Here is a 12,324-nt window from a genome sequence, read left to right as displayed (position 1 = left end):
GCGGTGGCATCCAGCACATGGTGAAAGTTGGAGAAAAAGTTTTAAAGCGACACAAGCGTAATTTAGAGGCGAATTAGCGCTTCTATCAGTCGGGCTTGTCGGGGAGAATTTTGCAATTACTTCTGTGGCTCCGAGTTTATTTTTCTCGACTCAATATTTAATCAAAAAAAGAGCAAACAAACAAACATAATTCTCCTTCGCTGGTGCCGATGTTTCTGCAAGACATCCGTGCGTCCGCGCTGCCTCTCATTCATCCAGCAGAGGAGAGGAGCCCGCGTCCGAGGATACAATGAAGCAGTGTGTCCTTGTCCGACACAATGCAGCAAGATGCTACAGAGGGGACGATACTGTTTCTCACAAGATCAGGATTGTTTTTGCTCGATTGCAGAGAGAGATCAGCTAAAGGTTTGTGCATTCCGCTACTCCAATATATCCGCATCTTATTTTTCTCTGGAAGGAAATGACTCAAAGCTGGAAAAAAAAGAAAAACAACCTACAGAGCCACCGGCACACGGTGCAGCTTGTAAACATCCTGCTGCCATGCGCGGAAAAAAAACGCGTTACATGATGAATAATGATAAAGTCCACCTCAAATCCAACTGTCAAAGCATACATGTGTGATGTGTGTTTTCTGGCATGATGCAGGTATATAAATGGTGATTGTGCAAACATGGAGGCTGCCACGGAGTCCACTATAATCAATAATTCTTTCTGTTACAGATGTGAGTTGCTCATTTAACCATTTTTACAGATTTGATTTTGAATATGTGGAAACATCATCCCCTCATCTAATGGCATCAGGGATTAATAGTATGCAGAAGTATTCATTAGTCTGTATTCATTCTGGTTCAGTGGTGGGGGTGTTGGAAAATGCTCCTGAATTGAAAGCCCCCTCCCCCCTAATGACTGCTATAGGATTAAATAGGCACCACTCACACAGCACACTGAGGGGGTAGTTTTCTTTATATCTAAATGACATCCAAACTAAAATCAATCAATTATAACTGATACACAGCACCTACCCATAGTGTAACATTTCTCAGCATTTGGCTGTAACAGTTAATTGCTTACACGAACACCCCTGGATGAACAGCAAAACATTCAGTGGGAATTCAGCTTTCAGCGTCTCCATGATATGCTGCTTCAAGGCTTTGAAGGCAGCCATTAATGTAATTTGTAGTGAGATGATAAACAGAGTGATGTGTGTTTCTGCTTGAGCAGATAGTCAGATTTGCCAAACGCTCCACTGACTCTTGAATATGTAAAAGTGCTCAGCTCAAGTGCTTCAGCCTGACAGTTTGACGGCTATGGTGTATTAAGCCCAGATAATTGGGTGATATTTACTTACAGAGCACACAATCACTCCGCAACGCCTTGAAAACTGTGTCTTTTTCCCTTAATGATATGCTTTGTAGAGATTATTCACTGGCTTGACAGGTCCAAATGGCATGTGTGTGTGTGGGGTGTGTGTGTGTGTGTAGTTTACATTTCTTTTTCAGTCACTAAAAAATGTGTGTGGACAATTTATTCAGAATTAAGAGATTTGTCGTACTGAATCATTTCAAATGATGTCAAAATAGTTAATTTGTTCAGAAGTCTTTCAGAGGAGCGGTGTGACACCAGTGTGGGCGGGTATGACTACATAAATGTGGATTGTGTCCCCAACAGAATTGCCGTTTATGAGTTTATGAGTTCAGGTTGCAGAGTAACACAATACTCCCAAAGGCGGGGAATGATACCACTACGGCTAATGACATGAGATTTGTATGTGATTCAAGCTCTAACTTGCACTGCAGCAAATATGAGATCATCAGTATCATTAAATCACTTTACTGTCGACATGTTGAGGCTTGTGTCTTTTTGGTTACTCATCAATGTGGGCAAACTTCCCAGAAATGATATCTAAGAATTCACCTGTAAGATGGTGCACCTCAGCAACACATTCACTTATGTGAAGTGGCTTCATGTTAAAGAGAAAGTTGCCTTGTTTCCTTGACTCAGTGCCATGTGGAAGTGTTACACTGTGTTTGCTGGCATTGAAAACCAGCCTCTGTTTACAGTAACTACCTCCCTCTCATCCGTTTTCTGCTTTATCACCAACCCCAGTGCGGTAAGACTGTCTTTTTCAGGGCTTCTCAGAAATGAGGCAAACAGGTTTTAAAAAAGCAATGTGTTGTACAAACTGCTGAACATTCCTCAGGTTTCAGATCAGTGCGTCTGTTGTTTCAATATAAAAAAAAAAGGTCTGGCTGAGTTTAGGTCTGTCTCTCAGAGCTAAAATGGGAGATTCTTTTTATAACGGTTTATGTCTTCAGCGTAATCCAGGACAGAGATTTTTTCTTACCTCTTATTGATCTTTATACTGTATTTACCCAAGAAACATCAAGAGTTTGCACAGGAATTATGATACATATGTATTTTTTTTACTGTCTAAATCAATGTACTTTTCTTATTGCAGATTGAAGCTTTAGCCTCTGCATGACAAGCTATGACCGACACACACACTAAACTCTAGACGTCCAGTTACGAAGCCAGGACTCAAGAATGAAGACCAAATATGCGATTGTCTTCATCTGTATCGTGGCCCTGGTCATCATCGAAAAGGAAAGCAACATCCTATCTAGGTAAAAGAATAAAGAGCAATCTGTAATCTGCAATCTGGAAATGCATGTGTGCCAGCCCTGTATCTTGCCTCCTGTCTGTTTAAATATCTACATTGCACTTGAAAATGCATAGGTCAGTGGTCACCTCTGAAACAAAGGACATAGCCATTGATTTTAGAGGGCTGCACCTTTCGTTTATCACTGCAGAGCCAATACAATCTGTTACAAATTACATGTACCTTGGCATCATCATTGACCACAAGTGTAATTAGATTCTGTGGACTGACCTGATTGGCACTCAGACACAGCAGAGAATGTACTTTCTAAAGAAATGGCTATTTTTAAATGTCCACAGCAAAATGCTCTGAATATTTAGCTTTTATTGAAAGTGTCCCATCCTTCTCCATTGTCTTTTGGTTTGCCAGTGCTACTGAGGCACAGAAAAAGACTAAAAGGCTGTAACTATGACCAACAAACCGTCAGATATTACATAACCGAGTATGGAAAGCATCTACAGAGACAGAGCGATGAAGAAAGCATACAGCATTGTGGGTGACCAGAGACATCTCCTTGACTTTGTCTGGGTGACAATATTGCCCTCCTCTGTTCAATAAAATAGATCCAAGTTTTTATTTGTTCCACATGCCATTAAAGGAATACTTCCCTGATTTTCAACCAGCTTTGTATTAAAACAATATGGATAGTGTGTGTAGATTAACTGTGGTAAGCTTCACTCCATCTAACCAGTGCCTAGATATCCCTCCTCCTGCTCCCCTGGCAAAACTCCGCCTGACAACATATTTCACATCATCATCTATAGCTGGTGCTCAGGCAGTTGTTCGAAGTACAGGATGCACTTTTGTGGTTTCATTTTGTTGCCACCAATGCTGCCACTGCAGACACAAAGAGTATAGAAGCAGATCAAGAGACAGACAGCTGACTATAAATCAAGATTATGTTACTGCACTGCCTATATGACTCTCCTAAAATGTTGTCAGAAACATATTTTAATGCCCAGATAAGCTGTAATAGTGAGAGTTTGTGAACAGAAAGTGGGCGCCATACTGCCTCCTGCACAGTGAAAACGGAGGCCGAAAGTACTGAGATCAAATGGTAAAACTAAGCAGTGTTGATTGAATATAAACCAAGATTGTGTTAGTACATTGCTTATTTCTTGCCTCAAATGTTTTCAGAAGCATGTTTTAGCTCAGTGTTTAACTGTAATTCGAGATCGTTCACTACCAGCCAGCCGCCATTTTCTTAAACACATGAGATTGCATTATGTTACCCACCAGCAGGAGTGTTTATTGGTCTTGTACGGTGGAGTGCATTCTGGTAAATGCAGGTTTTCTACCTCTTGAGGAAAAGCGAATGCCACAGCCCTCTTTTTCTGTTTTCTTAGTCATGTAACCCCAATTTCAAAAGTATCTGTGTCTTTCTACTGCATAGGTGGCCTATTTTATGTGAGGAACCTCTTTATATCTGTGAAAAACTTCTTTAAGTTTTTATCAGATAATGCACCAGCGTCATATGCCCTATTGTTTCCTCACCTTTGTGGTTATAAAAGATGTCCAGCTGGTCTGGTCCATCCCCCCTACCTGGTATATGTATGGGTACATGAATGCCTTTGTCATTAAGCTGCAAACCAATTTTCCTACAGGGACAAATAAAAGTATCTATCTACCTGGTCTGCAGAGACTGGGTGGAAGATTATCCCAGTGGCTAGAGGCTACCTTGTAACTTTAAAGGAATAACATTTTGGAAAATACACTTATTCACTTTCTTGCAGGGAGTTAGATGGGAAGATTGATACCACTCTCATATGATACAGCCAGCAGCTGAAAACAGAGGGAAGCAGACACCCTGACTTTGTCCATAGGTTATAAGCTCAGGCTACTAGCACTTCAATAGCTCACTGTTTAACATGTTACATCTCCCTTGTTTAATCAATACAAAGGCCATGCTAACTGCTTCCCTGTTCCCAGTCTTGATGCTAATATCTGGCTGTAGCTTCATATATAAAAGTGTAAGAATAATGTAAATGTAAGACCTATGTTAGATGTCTATATTGCTCCACCTGTCGATATTCTTTAATCAAGCCTCTGTATCTCATCAGGGTCTCTGATAAGCTGATCCAGAGGCAGATTCCGCAGCAGACCCCACAGACTCCATTGGATTACAGCAACACAACACAAAATGGCTCCCTGATGATGCTCAAAATGCTGCTCTCCAAACTCACCGGCACAAAAGGGAATTACTCAAATCTATCCGAGGAGCAAGAAGAGGACGAACTAGATGATTTAGGCATGTACAGCTTCAGCGGTGGCCGTAAGCACATATTACTCTTGGCCACCACACGAACGGGTTCCTCATTTGTGGGGGAATTTTTCAACCAGCACGGGGAGAACATGTTTTATCTGTTTGAGCCTCTGTGGCATGTCGAGCGCATGCTGACCATGGCATCCGAGGCAAACAACGGAACAGTGTTGGCAGGAATCTACCGGGATGTACTCCAGGGGCTTTTCCTGTGTGATTTCTCTCCCCTTGAGAAGTTCATCTCCCCCTCTCCTCAGGAACACGTTACCCCGGCTCTTTTCCGCAGAGAGTCAAGTTTATCGCTCTGTGAAGAATCTGTCTGCAGTCCAGTAATCAAAGATGTTTTTGAAAGGTATTGTAGATTCTCTAGATACTCACTATTATTGATCAGACTTAAAATGTTGGTTGAGTCTGAAAAAGCAAATAAAACTGAATTGTGATACAGTTGCATAGAGGGAGGGCAGGAGTTTTTCTCCTTTAATGATGATATCTTCAATGTTCACACATAAATTGAGAAGTCTCTCTCACATCTCTTCATAGTTCCTGAATTAATCTTATATTGCCTAATAATTCAAATAAGCCTCTGCAAAGTAGAGACATGTAAATGTGTCTTGTAATGTTTAGCAGAATAAGATGCTTGAGGACATCACCTTAGTATTTAGGAAAGTGTGATTGGCATTTCTCTCCATTTCTAACATTTTACAGACTGAAAATAACTAGTTGCAGTCTTAAAATCTAAACTTGGTAATTTAGTGTTGCTTACCAAAATGCCCCTGGGAGTTATAGTTGACTTTACCTCTTAAAGGGACAGTTCACCCCAAAACCAAAAATGCATATTTACCCTCTTACCTGTAGTGCTATTTATGAATCTACATTGTTTTGCTGTGAGTTGCAAAGTATTGGAGATATAGAGATGTCTTCCTTCTCTCAAATATAATGGAAGTAGATGGCACTCAGCTTGTGGTGTTCAAAGCGGCAAAAAAATCCACAGACCTTGTTGTGAGCAGTTTAATTTAGGAATTATATTCTTTCTTCCGAAGTACTGCTAGCTCACCTAGCACCACTGCGCTGGCTAACATTACAGTCAGCTGAAAGGAACATCCATTAATGTTTACATCTCGCACTGCCATGAGCACAAGCCTCTTGTCCATGAGTAGATCTGTGCTCCCTCTGTACTGTGTGTGTTTTTTTTTTTCACCACCATTTTTTTTTAGCACCATCTAATGCCATCTAGGTCCATTAAATTCAAGAAAAGGCAGACATCTCTATGGTCAATATCACCAACATTCAGTAACTCACACCAAAACAGTTTAGACTGATAAATAGCACTACAGGTAGGAGAAAGAATATGTATTTTTGATTTTGTGGTGAACTGTCCCTTTAAATTATTATTTCCACAGTCTTATGACTTGTAATGATGACACAACCAAAAGAATCTTGTGTCCTTACATGCTTTGTGAGTGCACAAACTGTTTCAGCTGATCCAAAGCACGCCAAGACATCTTAAATAATTTCTCCCTCTCTGCAACTCTATGAAAGATATCTAATCATACACACACTATACCACTCTTGTTTTAGGTATCACTGTAAGACTCGTCGCTGTGGGCCGCTGAACTTGACCCTCGCATCTGAATCCTGCCTTTCCAAGCAACACCATGCCATTAAGACAGTCCGTGTGCGCCAACTGGACACATTGCAGCCTTTGGTGCAGGATCCTCGTCTGGATGTGAGAGTGATCCAGCTAGTCCGAGATCCACGTGCCATTTTAGCATCCCGCATGGTGGCTTTCTCTTCGAAGTACCAGACATGGAAGGCCTGGGCGCAGGACGGCCAGGTGCCTGAAGATGACGAGGAGGTGAAGAGGCTCAAAGGCAACTGCGACCAGATTAGGATGTCTGCAGAGGTGGGACTGAGCCGACCTCGCTGGCTAAGGAGCCGCTACATGTTGGTGCGTTATGAGGATATTGCCCGCTACCCCATGCAGAAGGCAGAGGAAATGTACAGGTTCACGGGGATACCATTTAGCCCCCAAGCTAGGGAGTGGATTCTGAGGAACACCCAGACCACACAGGGGGCTAGCGGGATTTACTCCACCCAGAAGAACTCATCAGAGCAGGCAGAGAAATGGAGATTTAGCATTCCCTTCACACTGGCTCAGGTAGTGCAGAGAGTGTGTGGACCCACCATGAAGCTGTTTGGGTACAGGTTTGTGGATGATGAAAAGACACTGATGAATAAGTCCATCAGTTTGCTTGAAGAGAAACTGTTTCATTAATCGAGACGTCATAAATGTAGCTGTGAATCTGCAAAGCGCTGCACACGGTGGGTTGAAGCCAGGAGAAGCCATTATTGCACAGACCAAAACTAGTCAGCAAAGGTGCCATAACAGACACAAAATGTTTTACTGGTGACAGTAAGCTTTGGGCCATACGATAATATTCATACACACCAATAATGTGCCTCATTGTGACAAATGAAGAGCCACTTGAGAAAAAGAAATATTTATTTGCATACTGTGTTCACTGAGAAGCCTGGTATTTAAGCTTTATGTGGCGCTTTGTATTTCATTTAAAATGAAATGAGCAGCTGTCAAGCCTGACTTGTAAGAGATTCTTATGTAAAATTTTATCTATAGTTGATCATGTTTAGACTTTCAGGGATAAACTAAAGGCAAAGTGAAAGTGATGTGTGATTTGTCTGTCTCTGTGTGTGTGTTCGAGGCCTATAGTCCACACGGACACAGGTATTTTTGTAAACTGAGTTTTTCCCTCCTTCATTGTCGAAGCAAATCCTGTCCACACACATTCAGTACGTTTACATGCACAGTTAAGGCGAGCTACGGTTATACTGGACTAGGCCATTTAATTGGACTTCTGTCCTTGTCCCAGTATACAAGCACAGGAGGGAATCAGTTTATTGACCAAAGTATGTCCAGCTCCGGCGGCACGGTGGTGTGGTGGTTAGCACTGTCGCCTCACAGCAAGAGGGTTGCCGGTTCGATCCCGGGCGTGGGAGCCCTTCTGTGTGGAGTTTGCATGTTCTCCCCGTGTCAGCGTGGGTTCTCTCCGGGCACTCCGGCTTCCTCCCACAGTCCAAAGACATGCAGATTGGGGACTAGGTTAATTGGTAACTCTAAATTGTCCATAGGTGTGAATGTGAGTGTGAATGGTTGTTTGTCTCTATGTGTCAGCCCTGCGATAGTCTGGCGACCTGTCCAGGGTGTACCCCGCCTCTCGCCCGATGTAGCTGGGATAGGCTCCAGCCCCCCCGCGACCCTCAAAGAGGATGAAGCGGTTAGAAGATGAATGAATGAATGAATGAATGAATGTCCAGCTCCCCTACAATAGGTGGCTTTTCACAGACCAAACAATCGAGCGTCGTCCAGGTCGCCATTCCGTGTTTTCCTCCCATCCTTGTATTTCAAAGTATTTAACTGTTTCAGCTGACGCATCATGAACTTCTTCTCCTCGTCCATTCAAAAATGCACAGCTCCTAGGCCAGTTTGGGTCCAATTGACTGTATAAATACATGCAGGAGTAATCTCACTCCCAATCACATCATCTAGGTGTTTGTCTGACGTTGAGAAATTAGATTATGATTTCAGTCCGTCTAACATGTTAACATGTGTTTTGAAAGTCTAGTTTTAGTCGGACAAACACAATAAACTGATTTTCTCTAATGTCATGTAAACGTACTGACTGTTCTAAATAAAAAATCTATCCAAATGAAAATGCCAGAACACAATTGGAGCATTGTTAAGAGCATGCCAACTCATAGGCGTTGATATAGCTGTAACCTTAAAGCAATTTGAAGAAGAAGATGTTAGCCAATCAGAAGGCTACCTGGAGCAGTGACCTCTGTTGTACATTCTGACGCCTTTGTTTCTTAATATAGTTGGAGAGAAACTGTACATTTAGGTGTAAACATGTAAAAAGTCCTGTTTGAAAGGTTAGAACTGGCACTATTTTGTTCATGTCCACCACTGCATGAAATGCTACATCATTTGTGATGCCTTACAAAGGACTTAACAGCACACACACTGACATCACTGTCATCTTTGCCCTGGCCAGAGTCTTACAAAAGGTTATTTTTAGTGACCTAAAACTCAGTTTGTGTGTGGACAGAGGCCCAAACAGCATTATAAACTCGTGGTTACAAAAATACCTATATCTGTGTGGACTGAGCCTGAAAGAGAGGTTGTTTCTGTCTAGTCCTCATGACGCTAGTGCTTCATTCTGCCTTGTTCAGTCTGAATTTTATAGATCTGTACTCACCCAGGCAACTGAAAGAATCACTTTAGATTAGATCTGATGTTCTTTCATAGGGCTTTACATATCTGACTCAGGTGAGGTAAACGTGGCATTGTATTTTGTGGTGTCTTCATGATGAGTGTTCACATCTCCACGAAAGCATGTTGTGTAAAAATACAGAATAATCTCTAATGTCTTTAACCAAATGCCGTTTAAAGCAATTCTCAGTGTACCATTAAAAAGAGGCCAATTAAAATAGATATATAATACTCATGAGATTATATAACACGAGTAGTGTAATACTATAGAAGAGTTATATCTTAGGTCAGATACCTACATGTGTCTTTAACATACAAGAATTGCTTTTTCCCAATAGCCGGTAGCCACAGTCGTAATGTGTTTCCCAGTGCTGCCTCCTCACCTCTAAGGAAACAGGCAGTTTGGGTGTTATTTCACAGAAGTGGCTCTCAACAGATAATCTTTTTTTCCAATTATTTCCCAACTCAGAAATAAAAGCACCAGAAATATTAAGTCCTGCAAAATTCTAAATATTCCCCCTTTAAAGTTATTATTCATGAGATTTGTATATGTTTGGTGATACATGATGGTTTTGGTGACTACTAATACTATATAAGATGTACGTATGTAGCTGTATTAATGTGGCCTATCACTTTAAGTGAAACCCAGGTGCTGTTGCATTAACTGTCACTCTTGATGGTATATAAAGGTATCCACTGTGACTCTAGTTCAATGGTAGCATTGTGTTCAGCTTGGCTGAGGCACTGCCGAAAGTGCCGTGCTGCTCATGGAAAGGGACATGCATTGGAGTTACATATAGTAGAGGTCTTATACTAACTTAGAGTTTAAAACATAAATATGAATACATTTTGACTGGCAGGCCACGAGGTGCCCGGACTCACTACTGAAGTATGTTAGCCAAAAGGGAATACTGTGAAATACCAAGCGCAGCTGAAATAATGGGTGTAGTCAGTTTATGCATTCAACTAATTCAGATACCCATGTGTGGCAATAAAGTTCATAAAGGTATGTTTGATGGTTGGTGGTTCAGCCTTGATAGAGAACTGTTTCTATTGTCAACTTGAATTAAACATTTTAATGATGGAAAAAAGTATCAAAACATCAATAGCAGAGCTGTTTAAAAGCTGTCTGAGTCAAGTCTCAGTTCTTGTTGAAGCAAGTTTCAATTCAAGTCTCAGTTCCTAGGAAAAGTCGAAGTTTATTCACAACTCTGCATCAGCCAGTGGCAAGTTAGTTTCATGTCTTTCAGGTCTCTTTATAGAAGAATTCCCATGGTATTTTCAACTATTTATTTTCCAAAGCCCTGATAATTCTCTGCATAGCTGAGACCAAGTCCTGTCAATGCATAGGCCAATAATCTTTATAAACAGCCAACGGGACAAGATTTTGGATTGGCAAGAGTTCAGGGGCCGTATTCACAAAGCTTCGTACTGCTAAGAGTTGCTCCTAGTGAGGAAATTCTAAGAAAATTCTTAGAACTGTAACATATTTCCCCTTAAAGTTAAGACTAGGTCCTTGTGAAAATAAAAGTTCTTCACAGAGCATTTTAGCCCTTAAAAGAGCACCTAAGCAGAGAGGAAACTTAAGAGTTTCTTAATCAGAGGAGAAAATGTTGGAACACAAAGAGGTCGGAGAAATATTCTCCAAACGCTGGATGACAGTGAGTTAATGAAATGCTACAGATTCGATCATGCAGAGATAATATTTGTGGTCGATCTCATTAGTGATACACACACACATAAAGAAGTAAAATGATCAAAGTCGTAAGATATTTGGAAAAAAAAGCAACAGTGCAGCAGTGATGGCATGAGTCTGCATCATACCTAGCAACGGGGTCAACCACACCTCCTCATTCAGATACAGGTATCTGTCTCTTCCTTCCTCAGCATTGCTCTGAGAACTTTCCTAAATCATTACTAGGCAAAGACTCCTTACATAAATGTTTAGCCGAAGTTAGGAGCTCTCTCAGAATGTTTGTGAATACGGCCCCAGGTTTCTGTTTGTAGTCTGAGTCATATTGACCAATCACGACTAAGCGGCAGGCAATCTCAGAACCCACTGCCTTCTGTCTGAAGATTCATGTATGTCTGTGTGGAGAGGCAGAACACACTGTCCGAAATGCAGTCTCAGAACCCACTGGCTATCGTCTGACCCCAGAGACAATAGGGATTAGCCAAAATGACCAGCGCTTGGCAGAAGAAGTCTTGGCCCAGATATCTGCTGGCTACACTGAATACTGTCCCTTGCCCCCAGAGTGTATATATCTTCGTCAGACAGGTAGCTAATGGGTTCCGAGATTGTAGTACTAATAGTTAAGCAGTCAAGTGGTATGGCTATTTAAAGCAAAACCTGAGACATTATTATTTTGCTTTAAAGTCTATTTGGACTTTTAAGTCCTCATTTTTGTGACTTAAATCTGCTCTGTTAAACAGAAACTCTTCGCTGTCCATCCATAGTATGTTCATTTTACAGTTATTTTGTGTAAAGCTGTCATCCTTTCAAACTCTTCTGAAAATACTGCATTCAGCCACATTTTCGCAAAGACATTTGTGCTTGGAATAAACTGAGCAGATGGACAATGAAGTTACTCTCTAACAGCTTTATAGGTTGTCAAAGTTATGAATCTCTTCAATAACTTGCTGTCATTGTTAACTATTATCACTAAGTTACTGTCATATTCTTGTTATTCTTGCAGGAGAAACCAAGGGCCAAAGCACAGATTATACTGAAGCAACCCGAAATGTATCACACACGTGTAAATGTTAAAGTTTCTTCTATTGAAATGATGATTAAAATGATTTTCTTGTTGTAAAGTGGTGCTTTGAAGCTGCTTCTGTCAAACATACGATGATTATTTTTGTTGCAGATCAAACGTACAAAATAAAAGCAGCAGTTGCTCAACATTTTCAATGACACATCATGTTACAGTGCAGCAAATCACACATGTAAGTTAATTTTTGAAGTTTTTCCCAGCAGTATGAAATTCCAGTCAGCTGCTCATGATAACTGTCCAAACGAGGAGGTGGAGGTGGTTTCTAGAAATCGATAACTTTTACTTATAAGTCCTTTTTGTTTCAACTATTATATTTTGTAGTAGAGTGCCCCAGGAATGACGT

At 41.1% G+C, this 12,324-nt stretch overlaps 1 protein-coding gene across 1 annotated transcript; it reads left to right on the top strand.

The window, feature by feature from the left end:
• The first annotated feature begins 131 nt into the window (after window positions 1-131).
• Window positions 132-11,947, top strand: chst3a (carbohydrate (chondroitin 6) sulfotransferase 3a). The gene is made up of 4 exons (XM_049601126.1): window positions 132-405; window positions 2,459-2,624; window positions 4,720-5,271; window positions 6,498-11,947. The coding sequence occupies exons 2-4, from the start codon at window positions 2,545-2,547 to the stop codon at window positions 7,192-7,194; spliced, it is 1,329 nt and encodes a 442-aa protein (XP_049457083.1). The 5' UTR covers window positions 132-405; window positions 2,459-2,544; the 3' UTR covers window positions 7,195-11,947.
• Window positions 11,948-12,324: the final 377 nt, after the last annotated feature.

This window comes from Epinephelus fuscoguttatus, linkage group LG16, assembly GCF_011397635.1.
Source record: "Epinephelus fuscoguttatus linkage group LG16, E.fuscoguttatus.final_Chr_v1".
Classification (NCBI taxonomy): domain Eukaryota; kingdom Metazoa; phylum Chordata; class Actinopteri; order Perciformes; family Serranidae; genus Epinephelus; species Epinephelus fuscoguttatus.
The sequence above is the reverse complement of the archived record's forward strand: the minus strand, read 5'-3'. Positions and strand labels throughout refer to the sequence as shown.